The 14,847-nt window shown below is 53.3% G+C and overlaps 2 protein-coding genes across 2 annotated transcripts in view; both read left to right on the top strand.

Moving 5' to 3' along the window:
* Positions 1 to 1,969: 1,969 nt before the first annotated feature.
* Positions 1,970 to 14,847, top strand: part of sema3b (sema domain, immunoglobulin domain (Ig), short basic domain, secreted, (semaphorin) 3B) — a 37,719-nt gene continuing 24,841 nt past the window's right edge. The window contains exons 1-2 of the mRNA XM_088917396.1: positions 1,970 to 2,359; positions 13,086 to 13,321. Coding sequence (XP_088773522.1) covers positions 13,195 to 13,321 — 127 coding nt within the window. The 5' untranslated portion in view covers positions 1,970 to 2,359; positions 13,086 to 13,194. The remainder of the gene's footprint in view (positions 2,360 to 13,085; positions 13,322 to 14,847) is intronic.
* LOC148835490 (uncharacterized) lies at positions 5,689 to 13,151 on the top strand. The gene is made up of 5 exons (XM_088915814.1): positions 5,689 to 6,265; positions 6,504 to 6,568; positions 6,925 to 7,165; positions 7,529 to 7,788; positions 13,086 to 13,151. Exons 1-5 carry the CDS (start codon positions 5,689 to 5,691, stop codon positions 13,149 to 13,151), a joined length of 1,209 nt encoding a protein of 402 aa, XP_088771940.1.

Raw genomic sequence — 14,847 nt, 5'->3', positions numbered from 1 at the left:
GGCGGGGTTCTGCAGATGGTGTGCTGTTGTATTCTGACCGGTCTTTTTGCAAGAGCTCACAAGAGCAAGAAAACCATGGGTCACTGGAAGGGGTTAGAGTTTGGCAGGGCGTTGAGAGGGGTTAACACTTTTATGAATCTCCTTCTCTGTTTTGTGTTGGAAGAGTTCTCCGGAGGGCCACCCTCGGAGAGCCAGCTTGTAGTGGGGGGAGGGAGCGGATGGAGAAATCCAGTTTGACTTGAGACACAGGCGCTTGGTGACCTCTGACCCAGGCCGGAACGACAGGGGGCGTGTCGTGTGCCTGCCCTGCTAATGACTCCCCTGGGGAGGAAGGCGTATAGGGGGGCGGAGGGGTGGTAGCTGGCAGGGGCTTTTCCTGTGACACCTCTCCGTGTGGAGCAGGACGGCCAGGACTCTGAACAGGAGAGGACGGGAAGCAGGGACAGCAGGGACAGAGTACCTGACTCACAAAAGAAATGAGCCAGCCTTTCCTAAAAGCGGGGACAGGGAGCCCCAGGGCACATGATGGCCTGATAGTAGGGGTCATGCACAGGTCAGGAAACACATCAGAGCAGGTGACTGGCCTGAGCCCTGGTGCTAATTGGTGTTCTGGCCCCCATGCCTATTATCTCCGTGTCTCAGGTATTTTTTGCATCTCACAGGGGGGGGTGGGGGGCCGGACTGCGGAAAGTAGCTTCCCTCGCTCTGCCACTCAGACACCCACAAAGGCCCCCCCCCAACACCTCATCGGAGGCTTACTCTCGAAGGCCTGCGCCCCCTCCAGTCTCCCCCCGCGGCCTCCTCGCGGTCGCCGAGAGCCGGCTGGGTCCCGCGCGGCCAGGCGCAGACTCTCGACATTCCGGACCCGTTCCGGCATCCCCCGCCGCAGCACCGCCACAGTGCCGAAGGTGAATTCCAGTCCCCTGGCCTGTCACGCGCGCACTCGCGCTGTGGTTCGATCTCACCGGCGGCTGTGCGCGAAAGGCACGCGCTGACTACTTCAGGACAGTAGACAAGAGGGCATTCAGGCCACCTGTCCTGCTAGGCAGCTCCAGTAGTAGTTAACTGATCCCATGGTCTCATCCGCCGCCTTCTTGATAGAAACCAGGGTATCGGCTTCAACCACCCGGTCGGGCTGCTTGTTCCACGTCCCCGCCGCGCTTTGTGTAAAGAAGTGCCTCCTGTCCTCGTTTTTGCCCGCACGTTCGCGTAGTTTCCGCTCCTGCCCTGAGGTCTGTGTACCTGCAAGGACCCCTCGAAATTCGACTTCGTCCTTTCCCGCCTTCGCTCGGTGCGGAGGGCTGAAGAGCCCCCGTCATGGGCTCATGCCCCTGAAAGACCCCTGTTTCACTTCTTCTGCAGACGTGAGTGGATCAAGGGAGCCCGACTCGTCCTCGTCCTCGGCCCTCAGTCTACACGCAAGCCCGAGCCGTCCGCGCTGTCAAAATTACCGGCCGGAGTGTGCGTCACTGGTGCCTTAATCCAGGAAGAGTTCCCGTCAACAAGCTGCAGAAGCCAACAGCGCAGAGTCCATCACGCAGGTGTGCATGTAGTGTACAGAATAAGTGCTCGTGATGCAGTGCACAGCTGCGTGCAAGTGGCAGCCTCTTAAAGAGATGGGCTTTTTCAGCCAGTAGGCCAGGAGCACAGGGAGGGGGGAGCAGGGGGTTTGCACATTGCACTGCTCTCAGGCACTTAATTTATGGCCCAGGATTTCTATGGTGTCAAGTAGGGAATGTCATTCCTGTAGTTTTTCTCTCATTGCCTCTAGTCTGACGACCTCCCCTCTCTTTCAATCCTACAAACCATAAACCACCCCCCCCCCCTTCCCCAATACCCTGCCCCCCTCCCTTTGAGAGCCTGGGGAGGGAGGGATTAAAAATTCTGGCAGGGGAAGCCACATTGCACTGTTCTCCTCCTCCTCCCCTTTTCCCTCCCTCCCTCACTCCCTCTCTCCCTCTCTCCGCTCCTGTTGAATTGAGGCTATTATTCCGAAGTCCTTTCACTTGTTCGCTGGGTGCACCGGCTCCTTACAGCGTGTGAGTTCAAGGAAAGAGAAGTTCAGCCGCGCACCGCCGATCCAAATATAGACCATACCGCAGTTTCTGCTGCCGGGACTTTTACCCACTCTTTCCTGGGGTGTCTGAACCCTGTGGGCTTTCCCCACTTTTTCTTGACTCCACACCTGAAGTTCTGCTGAGAGGACTAGAGAGAGAGTATATTATCTGGGGGCTGTGAGCTCGCCTTCTGAGCAGCAGAGAGCTCCGGGCAGCAGGTCTGGGCCGGACTGGGGTGGGGTTCCGGCTGGATGGCGTTGGCTCCGGTCACTGGATTCTCTGGAGCTGTGGGCTGATCGCAGGTGAGCCTCCCCGAGTGTCTCCTGATCCTCACAATCCCTGCTGGAGCGAAAGTCCCATTCTCGTGCTGTGGTGCTGTTCTCTGCTGTGACGCGTGGTGCTGTTTTGCGCTGTGTTGTGATGTACTGATCTGGGCTGTGATGTGCCGCTGTGCGCTGTGTTATGCTGTGGAGTCCTGCTCTTGTACTGCTCTTGTGTTGCTCTGTGCTATGCTGTGTTATGCTGTGCTGTGGTGTTCTGCTCTGTGCTGTGTTATCCTGTCCTATACTGTACTGTGGTATACTGTCCTGTACTGTTCCTGTGCTATGATATGCTGTGCTGTGTTATGCTGTGCTGCACCGCTCTGTGCTGTGATACACTGTGTTGTGTTACGCTGTACTGTCTGTGCTCTGCGATATTGTGCTGCTCTGTTAAGTGTTAAGCTATGTGGTGCTGTTCTGCTGTGTGTTGTTACACTGTGATGTACAGCTCTGCGCTGTGTTACTCTGTTCTATACTGCACTGTACTGTTCAGTGTTGTACTTGTCTGTGCTGTCTAGTGTTCTACTGCTCTGTGCTGTGTTATGTGGTGTGGTGTTGTACTGCTCTGTGCTGTGTTATGTGGTGTGGTGTTGCACTGCTCTGTGTGTGCTGTGTTATGTGGTGTGGTGTTGTACTGCTCTATGCTGTGTTATGTGGTGTTGTACTGCTCTGTACTGTGTTATGTGGTGTAGTGTTATACTGCTCTGTGCTGTGTTATGTGGTGTAGTGTTGCTCTGTGCTGTGTTATGTGGTGTGGTGGTGTACTGCTCTGTGCTGTGTTATGTGGTGTGGTGTTGTACTGCTCTGTGGTGTGTTATGTGGTGTGGTGTTGTACTGCTCTGTGCTGTGTTATGTGGTGTGGTGTTGTACTGCTCTGTGCTGTGTTATGTGGTGTTGTACTGCTCTATGCTGTGTTATGTGGTGTTGTACTGCTCTATGCTGTGTTATGTGGTGTGGTGGTGTACTGCTCTGTGCTGTGTTATGTGGTGTTGTACTGCTCTGTGCTGTGTTATGTGGTGTGGTGGTGTACTGCTCTATGCTGTGTTATGTGGTGTGGTGTTGTACTGCTCTGTGCTGTGTTATGTGGTGTTGTACTGCTCTGTACTGTGTTATGTGGTGTAGTGTTATACTGCTCTGTGCTGTGTTATGTGGTGTAATGTTGCTCTGTGCTGTGTTGTGTGGTGTGGTGGTGTACTGCTCTGTGCTGTGTTGTGTGGTGTGGTGTTGTACTGCTCTGTGCTGTGTTGTGTGGTGTGGTGTTGTACTGCTCTGTGCTGTGTTATGTGGTGTTGTACTGCTCTATGCTGTGTTATGTGGTGTTGTACTGCTCTATGCTGTGTTATGTGGTGTGGTGGTGTACTGCTCTGTGCTGTGTTATGTGGTGTTGTACTGCTCTGTGCTGTGTTATGTGGTGTGGTGGTGTACTGCTCTATGCTGTGTTATGTGGTGTGGTGTTGTACTGCTCTGTGCTGTGTTATGTGGTGTTGTACTGCTCTATGCTGTGTTATGTGGTGTGGTGTTGTACTGCTCTGTGCTGTGTTGTGTGGTGTGGTGTTGTACTGCTCTGTGCTGTGTTGTGTGGTGTGGTGTTGTACTGCTCTGTGCTGTGTTATGTGGTGTGGTGTTGTACTGCTCTGTGCTGTGTTGTGTGGTGTGGTGGTGTACTGCTCTGTGCTGTGTTATGTGGTGTGGTGTTGTACTGCTCTGTGCTGTGTTGTGTGGTGTGGTGTTGTACTGCTCTGTGCTGTGTTGTGTGGTGTGGTGGTGTACTGCTCTGTGCTGTGTTGTGTGGTGTGGTGTTGTACTGCTCTGTGCTGTGTTATGTGGTGTGGTGTTGTACTGCTCTGTGCTGTGTTGTGTGGTGTGGTGGTGTACTGCTCTGTGCTGTGTTGTGTGGTGTGGTGTTGTACTGCTCTGTGCTGTGTTATGTGGTGTGGTGTTGTACTGCTCTGTGCTGTGTTGTGTGGTGTGGTGGTGTACTGCTCTGTGCTGTGTTGTGTGGTGTGGTGTTGTACTGCTCTGTGCTGTGTTATGTGGTGTAGTGTTGCTCTGTGCTGTGTTGTGTGGTGTGGTGGTGTACTGCTCTGTGCTGTGTTGTGTGGTGTGGTGTTGTACTGCTCTGTGCTGTGTTGTGTGGTGTGGTGTTGTACTGCTCTGTGCTGTGTTGTGTGGTGTGGTGGTGTACTGCTCTGTGCTGTGTTATGTGGTGTGGTGTTGTACTGCTCTGTGCTGTGTTGTGTGGTGTGGTGGTGTACTGCTCTGTGCTGTGTTGTGTGGTGTGGTGTTGTACTGCTCTGTGCTGTGTTGTGTGGTGTGGTGGTGTACTGCTCTGTGCTGTGTTGTGTGGTGTGGTGTTGTACTGCTCTGTGCTGTGTTGTGTGGTGTGGTGTTGTACTGCTCTGTGCTGTGTTGTGTGGTGTGGTGGTGTACTGCTCTGTGCTGTGTTATGTGGTGTGGTGTTGTACTGCTCTGTGCTGTGTTGTGTGGTGTGGTGTTGTACTGCTCTGTGCTGTGTTGTGTGGTGTGGTGGTGTACTGCTCTGTGCTGTGTTGTGTGGTGTGGTGTTGTACTGCTCTGTGCTGTGTTGTGTGGTGTGGTGGTGTACTGCTCTGTGCTGTGTTGTGTGGTGTGGTGTTGTACTGCTCTGTGCTGTGTTATGTGGTGTGGTGTTGTACTGCTCTGTGCTGTGTTGTGTGGTGTGGTGTTGTACTGCTCTGTGCTGTGTTGTGTGGTGTGGTGGTGTACTGCTCTGTGCTGTGTTGTGTGGTGTGGTGTTGTACTGCTCTATGCTGTGTTATGTGGTGTGGTGTTGTACTGCTCTGTGCTGTGTTATGTGGTGTTGTACTGCTCTATGCTGTGTTATGTGGTGTGGTGTTGTACTGCTCTGTGCTGTGTTGTGTGGTGTGGTGTTGTACTGCTCTGTGCTGTGTTGTGTGGTGTGGTGTTGTACTGCTCTGTGCTGTGTTATGTGGTGTGGTGTTGTACTGCTCTGTGCTGTGTTGTGTGGTGTGGTGTTGTACTGCTCTGTGCTGTGTTATGTGGTGTAGTGTTATACTGCTCTGTGCTGTGTTATGTGGTGTAGTGTTGCTCTGTGCTGTGTTATGTGGTGTGGTGTTGTACTGCTCTGTGCTGTGTTGTGTGGTGTGGTGTTGTACTGCTCTGTGCTGTGTTGTGTGGTGTGGTGGTGTACTGCTCTGTGCTGTGTTGTGTGGTGTGGTGTAGTGTTGCTCTGTGCTGTGTTGTGTGGTGTGGTGGTGTACTGCTCTGTGCTGTGTTGTGTGGTGTGGTGTTGTACTGCTCTGTGCTGTGTTATGTGGTGTGGTGTTGTACTGCTCTGTGCTGTGTTGTGTGGTGTGGTGTTGTACTGCTCTGTGCTGTGTTGTGTGGTGTGGTGGTGTACTGCTCTGTGCTGTGTTGTGTGGTGTGGTGTAGTGTTGCTCTGTGCTGTGTTGTGTGGTGTGGTGTTGTACTGCTCTGTGCTGTGTTGTGTGGTGTGGTGTTGTACTGCTCTGTGCTGTGTTGTGTGGTGTGGTGGTGTACTGCTCTGTGCTGTGTTGTGTGGTGTGGTGTTGTACTGCTCTGTGCTGTGTTGTGTGGTGTGGTGTTGTACTGCTCTGTGCTGTGTTATGTGGTGTGGTGTTGTACTGCTCTGTGCTGTGTTGTGTGGTGTGGTGTTGTACTGCTCTGTGCTGTGTTGTGTGGTGTGGTGTTGTACTGCTCTGTGCTGTGTTGTGTGGTGTGCTGGTGTACTGCTCTGTGCTGTGTTGTGTGGTGTGGTGTTGTACTGCTCTGTGCTGTGTTGTGTGGTGTGGTGGTGTACTGCTCTGTGCTGTGTTGTGTGGTGTGGTGGTGTACTGCTCTGTGCTGTGTTATGTGGTGTGGTGGTGTACTGCTCTGTGCTGTGTTGTGTGGTGTGGTGTTGTACTGCTCTGTGCTGTGTTGTGTGGTGTGGTGTTGTACTGCTCTGTGCTGTGTTGTGTGGTGTGGTGTTGTACTGCTCTGTGCTGTGTTGTGTGGTGTGGTGTTGTACTGCTCTGTGCTGTGTTGTGTGGTGTGGTGTTGTACTGCTCTGTGCTGTGTTGTGTGGTGTGGTGGTGTACTGCTCTGTGCTGTGTTGTGTGGTGTGGTGGTGTACTGCTCTGTGCTGTGTTGTGTGGTGTGGTGTTGTACTGCTCTGTGCTGTGTTGTGTGGTGTGCTGGTGTACTGCTCTGTGCTGTGTTGTGTGGTGTGGTGGTGTACTGCTCTGTGCTGTGTTGTGTGGTGTGGTGTTGTACTGCTCTGTGCTGTGTTGTGTGGTGTGCTGGTGTACTGCTCTGTGCTGTGTTGTGTGGTGTGGTGGTGTACTGCTCTGTGCTGTGTTGTGTGGTGTGGTGGTGTACTGCTCTGTGCTGTGTTGTGTTATGTGGTGTTGTACTGCTCTGTGCTGTGTTGTGTGGTGTGGTGGTGTACTGCTCTGTGCTGTGTTGTGTGGTGTGGTGTTGTACTGCTCTGTGCTGTGTTGTGTGGTGTGGTGGTGTACTGCTCTGTGCTGTGTTGTGTGGTGTAGTGTTATACTGCTCTGTGCTGTGTTATGTGGTGTAGTGTTGCTCTGTGCTGTGTTGTGTGGTGTGGTGGTGTACTGCTCTGTGCTGTGTTGTGTGGTGTGGTGTTGTACTGCTCTGTGCTGTGTTGTGTGGTGTGGTGGTGTACTGCTCTGTGCTGTGTTATGTGGTGTGGTGGTGTACTGCTCTGTGCTGTGTTATGTGGTGTTGTACTGCTCTATGCTGTGTTATGTGGTGTGGTGTTGTACTGCTCTGTGCTGTGTTATGTGGTGTTGTACTGCTCTGTGCTGTGTTATGTGGTGTGGTGGTGTACTGCTCTGTGCTGTGTTATGTGGTGTGGTGTTGTACTGCTCTGTGCTGTGTTGTGTGATGTGGTGGTGTACTGCTCTGTGCTGTGTTATGTGGTGTGGTGGTGTACTGCTCTGTGCTGTGTTATGTGGTGTTGTACTGCTCTATGCTGTGTTATGTGGTGTGGTGTTGTACTGCTCTGTGCTGTGTTATGTGGTGTTGTACTGCTCTGTGCTGTGTTATGTGGTGTGGTGGTGTACTGCTCTGTGCTGTGTTATGTGGTGTGGTGTTGTACTGCTCTGTGCTGTGTTGTGTGGTGTGGTGGTGTACTGCTCTGTGCTGTGTTATGTGGTGTGGTGGTGTACTGCTCTGTGCTGTGTTGTGTGGTGTGGTGGTGTACTGCTCTGTGCTGTGTTGTGTGGTGTGCTGGTGTACTGCTCTGTGCTGTGTTATGTGGTGTGGTGTTGTACTGCTCTGTGCTGTGTTGTGTGGTGTGGTGGTGTACTGCTCTGTGCTGTGTTGTGTGGTGTGGTGTTGTACTGCTCTGTGCTGTGTTATGTGGTGTGGTGTTGTACTGCTCTGTGCTGTGTTGTGTGGTGTGGTGTTGTACTGCTCTGTGCTGTGTTGTGTGGTGTGGTGGTGTACTGCTCTGTGCTGTGTTGTGTGGTGTGGTGTTGTACTGCTCTGTGCTGTGTTGTGTGGTGTGGTGTTGTACTGCTCTGTGCTGTGTTGTGTGGTGTGGTGGTGTACTGCTCTGTGCTGTGTTATGTGGTGTGGTGTTGTACTGCTCTGTGCTGTGTTGTGTGGTGTGGTGTTGTACTGCTCTGTGCTGTGTTGTGTGGTGTGGTGGTGTACTGCTCTGTGCTGTGTTATGTGGTGTGGTGTTGTACTGCTCTGTGCTGTGTTATGTGGTGTGGTGTTGTACTGCTCTGTGCTGTGTTGTGTGGTGTGGTGTTGTACTGCTCTGTGCTGTGTTGTGTGGTGTGGTGTTGTACTGCTCTGTGCTGTGTTGTGTGGTGTGGTGGTGTACTGCTCTGTGCTGTGTTATGTGGTGTGGTGTTGTACTGCTCTGTGCTGTGTTGTGTGGTGTGGTGTTGTACTGCTCTGTGCTGTGTTGTGTGGTGTGGTGGTGTACTGCTCTGTGCTGTGTTGTGTGGTGTGGTGTTGTACTGCTCTGTGCTGTGTTGTGTGGTGTGGTGGTGTACTGCTCTGTGCTGTGTTATGTGGTGTGGTGTTGTACTGCTCTGTGCTGTGTTATGTGGTGTGGTGTTGTACTGCTCTGTGCTGTGTTGTGTGGTGTGGTGGTGTACTGCTCTGTGCTGTGTTGTGTGGTGTGGTGTTGTACTGCTCTGTGCTGTGTTGTGTGGTGTGGTGTTGTACTGCTCTGTGCTGTGTTATGTGGTGTGGTGGTGTACTGCTCTGTGCTGTGTTATGTGGTGTGGTGTTGTACTGCTCTGTGCTGTGTTGTGTGGTGTGGTGGTGTACTGCTCTGTGCTGTGTTGTGTGGTGTGGTGTTGTACTGCTCTGTGCTGTGTTGTGTGGTGTGGTGTTGTACTGCTCTGTGCTGTGTTGTGTGGTGTGGTGGTGTACTGCTCTGTGCTGTGTTGTGTGGTGTGGTGGTGTACTGCTCTGTGCTGTGTTGTGTGGTGTGGTGTTGTACTGCTCTGTGCTGTGTTGTGTGGTGTGGTGGTGTACTGCTCTGTGCTGTGTTGTGTGGTGTGGTGTTGTACTGCTCTGTGCTGTGTTGTGTGGTGTGGTGGTGTACTGCTCTGTGCTGTGTTGTGTGGTGTGCTGGTGTACTGCTCTGTGCTGTGTTGTGTGGTGTGGTGGTGTACTGCTCTGTGCTGTGTTGTGTGGTGTGGTGTTGTACTGCTCTGTGCTGTGTTGTGTGGTGTGGTGGTGTACTGCTCTGTGCTGTGTTGTGTGGTGTGGTGTTGTACTGCTCTGTGCTGTGTTGTGTGGTGTGCTGGTGTACTGCTCTGTGCTGTGTTGTGTGGTGTGGTGTTGTACTGCTCTGTGCTGTGTTGTGTGGTGTGGTGTTGTACTGCTCTGTGCTGTGTTGTGTGGTGTGGTGGTGTACTGCTCTGTGCTGTGTTGTGTGGTGTGGTGTTGTACTGCTCTGTGCTGTGTTGTGTGGTGTGCTGGTGTACTGCTCTGTGCTGTGTTGTGTGGTGTGGTGGTGTACTGCTCTGTGCTGTGTTATGTGGTGTGGTGTTGTACTGCTCTGTGCTGTGTTGTGTGGTGTGGTGTTGTACTGCTCTGTGCTGTGTTATGTGGTGTGGTGTTGTACTGCTCTGTGCTGTGTTGTGTGGTGTGGTGGTGTACTGCTCTATGCTGTGTTATGTGGTGTGGTGTTGTACTGCTCTGTGCTGTGTTGTGTGGTGTGGTGTAGTGTTGCTCTGTGCTGTGTTGTGTGGTGTGGTGTTGTACTGCTCTGTGCTGTGTTGTGTGGTGTGGTGTTGTACTGCTCTGTGCTGTGTTATGTGGTGTTGTACTGCTCTATGCTGTGTTATGTGGTGTGGTGTTGTACTGCTCTGTGCTGTGTTGTGTGGTGTGGTGGTGTACTGCTCTGTGCTGTGTTGTGTGGTGTGGTGGTGTACTGCTCTGTGCTGTGTTGTGTGGTGTGGTGTTGTACTGCTCTGTGCTGTGTTGTGTGGTGTGGTGTTGTACTGCTCTGTGCTGTGTTGTGTGGTGTGGTGGTGTACTGCTCTGTGCTGTGTTGTGTGGTGTGGTGGTGTACTGCTCTGTGCTGTGTTGTGTGGTGTGGTGTTGTACTGCTCTGTGCTGTGTTGTGTGGTGTGGTGGTGTACTGCTCTGTGCTGTGTTGTGTGGTGTGGTGGTGTACTGCTCTGTGCTGTGTTGTGTGGTGTGCTGGTGTACTGCTCTGTGCTGTGTTGTGTGGTGTGGTGTTGTACTGCTCTGTGCTGTGTTGTGTGGTGTGGTGGTGTACTGCTCTGTGCTGTGTTGTGTGGTGTGGTGGTGTACTGCTCTGTGCTGTGTTGTGTGGTGTGGTGTTGTACTGCTCTGTGCTGTGTTGTGTGGTGTGGTGTTGTACTGCTCTGTGCTGTGTTGTGTGGTGTGGTGGTGTACTGCTCTGTGCTGTGTTGTGTGGTGTGGTGGTGTACTGCTCTGTGCTGTGTTGTGTGGTGTGCTGGTGTACTGCTCTGTGCTGTGTTGTGTGGTGTGGTGGTGTACTGCTCTGTGCTGTGTTGTGTGGTGTGGTGTTGTACTGCTCTGTGCTGTGTTGTGTGGTGTGCTGGTGTACTGCTCTGTGCTGTGTTGTGTGGTGTGGTGTTGTACTGCTCTGTGCTGTGTTGTGTGGTGTGGTGGTGTACTGCTCTGTGCTGTGTTGTGTGGTGTGGTGGTGTACTGCTCTGTGCTGTGTTGTGTGGTGTGGTGTTGTACTGCTCTGTGCTGTGTTGTGTGGTGTGGTGTTGTACTGCTCTGTGCTGTGTTGTGTGGTGTGGTGTTGTACTGCTCTGTGCTGTGTTGTGTGGTGTGGTGGTGTACTGCTCTGTGCTGTGTTGTGTGGTGTGGTGGTGTACTGCTCTGTGCTGTGTTGTGTGGTGTGGTGTTGTACTGCTCTGTGGTGTGTTATGTGGTGTGGTGTTGTACTGCTCTGTGCTGTGTTGTGTGGTGTGGTGTTGTACTGCTCTGTGCTGTGTTGTGTGGTGTGGTGGTGTACTGCTCTGTGCTGTGTTGTGTGGTGTGGTGTTGTACTGCTCTGTGCTGTGTTGTGTGGTGTGCTGGTGTACTGCTCTGTGCTGTGTTGTGTGGTGTGCTGGTGTACTGCTCTGTGCTGTGTTGTGTGGTGTGCTGGTGTACTGCTCTGTGCTGTGTTGTGTGGTGTGGTGGTGTACTGCTCTGTGCTGTGTTGTGTGGTGTGGTGTTGTACTGCTCTGTGCTGTGTTGTGTGGTGTGGTGGTGTACTGCTCTGTGCTGTGTTGTGTGGTGTGGTGTTGTACTGCTCCGCACTGCGGGAGGGTGAGTCCTTCAGAAGCACGCTGAGGTCTTCTCAGCCGGTGCCTCTCAGAAAGGAAGGACCAAAAGCCACTAATTACTTGCAGTCAAACGTTCTGTTTGCTCTTGTGCACCACTTCATAGGAGGAGGGCTGCTTTCCCATTATTACTGCCTTCCTCACAGGAGGCATTGTGTTCTGCTGGTCTGCTGCCAGAGAAAACCTCTCAGGGGTGAAGCCAGTGTGCTTCTCTTCCTAATAAAGCAGGTACAAGACGAAACGACACAGCGCCTTCTTCTCACACTGATGTGCCAGGTTTCTTGGGGAATAGAATGTTTTACGCCTCTTGGTTTCCTGGGTACATTTTGCAGAACCCCCTTCATAAGAGTTTTATAACCGTATGGAGTAGAAGAGCAGATTTCAGGTGGTTTTGTGTTCTTTCTAAACTGAAGTGGATTTTAAAAGTCTCTTGCGATCCCTGTTAGTTGGGTCAGGCAGTCATACTTGGGCCCCCTTTTCTGTAGTTGTGTGAATCGTGATGGAGAGCTGGTTTTGGGCCGGGTTGCACTGCCTTGTTGTGAAGGCTGGTGGATCAGAGATCTGCCGTTCAGGCCAGCTGACGTCTTCAGAGCTCCTCGAGTTCAAGGGTGTTGTCCAAGGGCCTTGGGGCCTGTGGAAATCCGGGGCAGGACAGGGCAGCTGCTCTTCAGCACACAGAGCTCAGTGTTACTGGACAGGTGTCCGGTGTGGGTAGGAGCAGTGTTACAGAGCACAGGGAGGCCTGTATATTCATTTGGACAGCGTGACACAGAAAATTACATTTTGTCTCTGCGGTTTTTCCTGTGGGTTTAAGATATTGTGTTATATCAAATAAAATGTTTTGCTTCGTCGTGGTTGATCACAGTCTTTGCTGGATACCGCAGGTTCATACTGCTCTATACGCCACGCCACGATACTGCACCTTGAAGGCTCTGGGGAGCCTGTGCATAGTTAAAAGCTAGCACAAGAAGGCAATGCTCTTGCGTGAGCTCAAACATCACTCAGCAGAAGTTTCATCTGGAGACAGGGAGGCACTCCCAGCAGTGGGGCGTACTGTGGGCAGGTGTTCACAGCGGGGGCGACATTCCGAGACCAGGTCATGGATTCGGCTCTGCACAGGCCTGGACTGCTCTAGCAGACTGCGCCAGCGCTGGGCCTGTCCCGGTATCCGTGGAGTCCCGTGAAGAGAGCGTTCATGTCCCTCCACTGTGGTGTCCTGCCAATGGCAGGTTAGCCCCCCGCCCCACATGTTTGAATATCTGCGTCTTGTATAGAAATCAGACAAAAAAACAGCACCTTTCTCTGGGACACCACAGACCCCCAGCCTCGTCGCGGGGGACCCCGAGACCCCGAGCCGGGAGCAGGGCTCGTTCCTGCTGTGAGCTCTGGGCAGGTTTGGAGGGGCTCTCTGTCTGGTTCCCCTGAGCAGGGGTGTTGAGTAAGTCTTCCCTGGCTGGAGTGAATTAATGGAAAGAGTGAGAGAGAGCTGTGCACACAAGTGTCGTGCACAAGCAGTCCCCGTGCCAAGGTGCGCCTCGGATCAATGAGCTCTGAACTATCGGGGGTCTGACCCGCTGGCCCCCCCTCGGTTGTAACTGCGCCTTAACTGATGTTTTTATGGTCACTTTCTCTCTGCTGGCACTGCCCGGCTCTTGGGCTCCTCCCAGAAAAGCAGATCCATTGCAGGGGACTCTGAGAGCCACTGGGGGATGCTGGAAAATCCCGGGAAATGCGATGCGATTAGATTCCCTTTCCGTGCTTGATGGTATTAACACGTGCACCCTCTGGAACGGCTGCTCTTTTCCAAAATAGCCGGGAGGTGCTGGCCAGGGTCCCTGATGCCAGCCGCATCTACGATGTGCGCTCTGTGTTATTTTTAGGTCTGCGTCCCGCTTGCGAAGTCCCCTTCCCTCTCTACGCGCCCCGCCCCGACGAGGGTGGCCTGACGCAAACGAAGTCAAAGAAGAGACGACGACGACGACGACGACGATGACGGCGACACGGGGCGCCTTGCTCTTCCTCGGCTTGCTGACGGCGCAGGTGGCCGGTGGACTCGGCAGAGTCAGCAGCTCTTCCTCCTCCTCCTCCTCCCCCCGGATGAAGCTGTCTTACCAAGGTGAGCCCCCCCTCTCCCCCGCAGTCCCCCCACAGGAATCCTACAGCTTCTCTGGCCAGTACTTTCCCCACTCTGAGCTGGTGCCGCTGCCCTCAGCGTCGCACGATGTTCTGAACCCCATTGTGTGCAGCGCACGTCTTGTCTTTCTTTAACTGATCGGTTTGCTCTGTTCCTGCGGTCTGCAGTGCTGATATGATGCTTTTACCTGAACTGTACTTCACGTCACTGATTTTACTGCGGAAAGCCCCAAGCACATGGTTTTGTCAGTGTAAACTGGAAAGGTGTGCTGCTAGGGCAGTCAAACCAGTCTTGCACATTAATATCCTCTCCTGCCAGATCATACAGCAGCACCGAATTAGCCAGAAACGGTGACAGAATACTTGAAGTGGGGATATGGAACAGTAGACAATTGTCAGGCGACATTTGTGTTGGACTGTTGATTCTGAGGAAGCCCAGTGGTTTAACTTGGTGGATTTTGAATGCTTGAATAAGCTCCTCTCGTAGTCTTCTCTTTTCAAGACTAAAAAGATTCCGTTTTCGATGGAGATTTGTTTAGACAGAATTCAGAAGTGTAAAACACATCATTGCCTGCTGTAGTGACCTTTGGGGCTGATGTCGAACCCTCCCTGCTTTCCCAAACATGAGGCAGAGCTGCTCGGGCTCCCATTGTGTCCCAGTTTATCAGCTCAGCGCAGGATGTGGCAAGGCGGAGAGGGAAAGGTCGCCTGTCCCTCCCTCCGAGTCGAGCGACAGAGACGAAAGAGAGAGAAGCCCTGGGCAGCTGTGGCAGAGCGCGCTTTGGCGAGATCAGAGGCGCGCGGTCGCTCGCAGTCTGCCCGTCTGCCGCGGTAGGCGCTGTGAGGGTCGGCTGAGGCAGCAGGTGAGGGGTCTGTTCAGAGCACAGTGACGTCTGGCCTGATGGCAGGGCATCTCTCCGATCTGAATTAAAATGAATTACCCGTCCAGGGTTGGAGGCCCTGGTAATTCCGAAATCTGTTCCAATCCTTGCACACATCCGCATGGAAAGCGTCCATCCGTCCGTTCTGTAACCGCTTCATCCAGTACAGTGTTTCGGGGGGGAGACGGATTCTATCCCAGCATGCAATGGGTGCAAGGCAGGACAGGGCGCCAGTCCATCGCGGGGCCGACACACACAGGCACACGTACGCTCGATCTTCCCAGAAGACAATTAACCCACCAGCACGTCTTTGGAGTGTGGGAGCCAGCCGGAGCAGCCGGAGGAAAGCCACATGAACACGGGGAGAACACGCAGACTCCATGCAGACAGCACCCCGGGTCCAGACTTGAACCCGGGGCCCCAGCGCTGTGAGGCAGCAATGCTGACCCCTGGCTGCATACAGAGGCTTTAAATCCAGTTCCTGCTGCTGCGCTATTCCAGAAGGCCTGGCGCCGGCACCGCCGCGCTGACAGGCCCAGTGAGACGAGTCGCGCTCCGACACAGAAGCGCGCTGGCTCACGCAGGCTCCGCGGAAAACACAGGGGTCCCGTCCCCGCGGGGGAGATCC

The sequence above is a fragment of the Atractosteus spatula genome, chromosome 5, assembly GCF_055471065.1.
Source record: "Atractosteus spatula isolate fAtrSpa1 chromosome 5, fAtrSpa1.hap1, whole genome shotgun sequence".
NCBI lineage: Eukaryota > Metazoa > Chordata > Actinopteri > Semionotiformes > Lepisosteidae > Atractosteus > Atractosteus spatula.
Note: the sequence above shows the minus strand (reverse complement) of the source record. Positions and strands in the feature narration are given on the sequence as shown.